Raw genomic sequence first — 2,021 nt, forward strand, 5'->3', positions numbered from 1 at the left:
CATGTCTCTACGACTTATCGTTCTGTAAATTTTTCATTATTTGTAAACTTCAAAAAATTTCAGGGGCAATAACTCATAAAAGGGCTCAACAAATCCTTTCGTAATGAATAGATTGAAAAGTCTTCTCAATTAGTCGAAGACATTGGTGAAGGTTTCGTAACTCTACAGTTTACGGTTTCGGAGGAGTAGCGATAACAAGGTTTCTATTGAAAGGGGCAATAACTGTGAAAGGGGTCATAGGTTATACGCGTTGGGTCAAATTTGTTCATAACTTTTTATGACCTTTACGATGAACAAAAAATCTTTTCGATAAATGTCGAAACAAAAAATCAGCGGAAGAAAAATAATAAGAAGAAGAAGAAGAATAATAATAATAATAATAAACAGAAGAAAATCAATAGGTCTTTCCACAGAAAGGTGGAAAGACCTAATAAAAAGTTCGATAACTTAAAGACAGCTGATTAAAAAACTCATAAGCGTGACTTGACATTTGAGGCATAAACTCTGTAAAAATAATGGCATATTTTTCATTGAGATATTTAAAATTGCAATCGAAAAGTAAACATTTATGTATGACAGTTCATATCATATTCAACAAAATCGATGCTAAAACAATTCTAAATACATAGTACGTAATAATAAGCCAATCACTTTTCAGTAACTGATATAGGTTTTGATATTTATATTTGGTGACTGAAAGAACAACATTGCAAATTTTTACAGGTAGGCAGCAGGTAGCTTTAAATACAAATTACGACATGGGCGCTCTTTGGGCTATCTATTTAATTTTTGTCTTCTTTGCGGTGTCTCAGTCTACCATCATTTCGCGGAAATACATCACGAAACTGGAATTTGATGATAAAAAATCAAGTGATGAACTCTTGAAAGAATACAATTCTACATCGTCGATTGAGTGTGCAACACTCTGTCAAAGGGAATGTAGTTTCTATGGATTTAATTCTCAGATGAAGAAATGTCGTACCCACAAGAAGATTTTCACATCTGAGATGTCTAATGAGGCCGGTTGGAGATACTATTCCCATGACTGTATGTATAACTGTTATTTTTCTTCGTTTGCCACAAATCAGATAAACATCATTAGTTTTTATCGCACTACTTTTAGAAAGAAGAGTTTTATCAATATTTACTATGCGCGATATTATTTCTTCCTGAGACAATACTCTTTCATGTGGAATAATCAATTATATTTTCAACAGAATTATTTCTAAGTAATAGTCCTATCTGTTTACTTATTTTTTCTAATTACTTTTTACTTATTTTTTTTTCTAATTAATTTTATTTCGAATAACTGATTAATTTGAAATTGGTGGAATTATATTTTGTTATTCCAATATATTTTTTTTTCTATTTTTGCTTTCTTTTAGCATTATCTTTTATTAAAAGTTTCGACTTCTACTGTGAAGGAAATACTAACGAAAAAAGATCAAAGTTTACATCTTGACAATACATTAATGAAATTCATTTTTGGGATAATAACACTGTATCATTCTTAACCATAAGGCTTCTGCAGATTGTTTTGACTAAAAAATAAAAACATAGATGCACTTCAAACTAGTATCTCGAAATTGCTATCTTGCAATAACTGCTCTGAAAGCTGAGATGGGAACCCTGCGCTATGGACCACTAAGCACTCTGTCGCTCAGTATATTTAAAAGAAATATTAGATTAAAGATTTGAAGCATTTGTTAAACCAAAATGGTTTTAGGTAATGAGGAACAGTTTAACAAAATCTATATTGTAGTTCACAACTTAACTTCAGCAATTAACATTAATTTATCTTTCAGGTATAATGTATCCTCTTACTACCTGTATATATACATAACATGATAACAGATTTTTTTTCTGCTCTAGTTCCCGCTTCAGTTACTCCCATTGACTGTAAGGATCTTCATGCAGATGGTCACACTAAATCAGGAGTGTACAACATTTATCCCTATGGCACCATTACCAGTCCTGTCAGAGTTTACTGCGACATGGAGACAATGGACGGAGGATGGACG

The 2,021-nt window shown here is 31.7% G+C and overlaps 1 protein-coding gene across 1 annotated transcript in view; it reads left to right on the forward strand.

Moving 5' to 3' along the window:
* The first annotated feature begins 725 nt into the window (after positions 1 to 725).
* LOC133185147 (fibroleukin-like) overlaps positions 726 to 2,021 on the forward strand; it is an 8,527-nt gene continuing 7,231 nt past the window's right edge. Inside the window, exons 1-2 of the mRNA XM_061320205.1 lie at positions 726 to 1,047; positions 1,873 to 2,021. Coding sequence (XP_061176189.1) covers positions 759 to 1,047; positions 1,873 to 2,021 — 438 coding nt within the window. The 5' untranslated portion in view covers positions 726 to 758. The remainder of the gene's footprint in view (positions 1,048 to 1,872) is intronic.

Source organism: Saccostrea echinata, unplaced genomic scaffold (genome assembly GCF_033153115.1).
Source record: "Saccostrea echinata isolate AGI-Se365-2 ecotype Australia unplaced genomic scaffold, CSIRO_AGI_Sech_v1 ptg000012l, whole genome shotgun sequence".
NCBI lineage: Eukaryota > Metazoa > Mollusca > Bivalvia > Ostreida > Ostreidae > Saccostrea > Saccostrea echinata.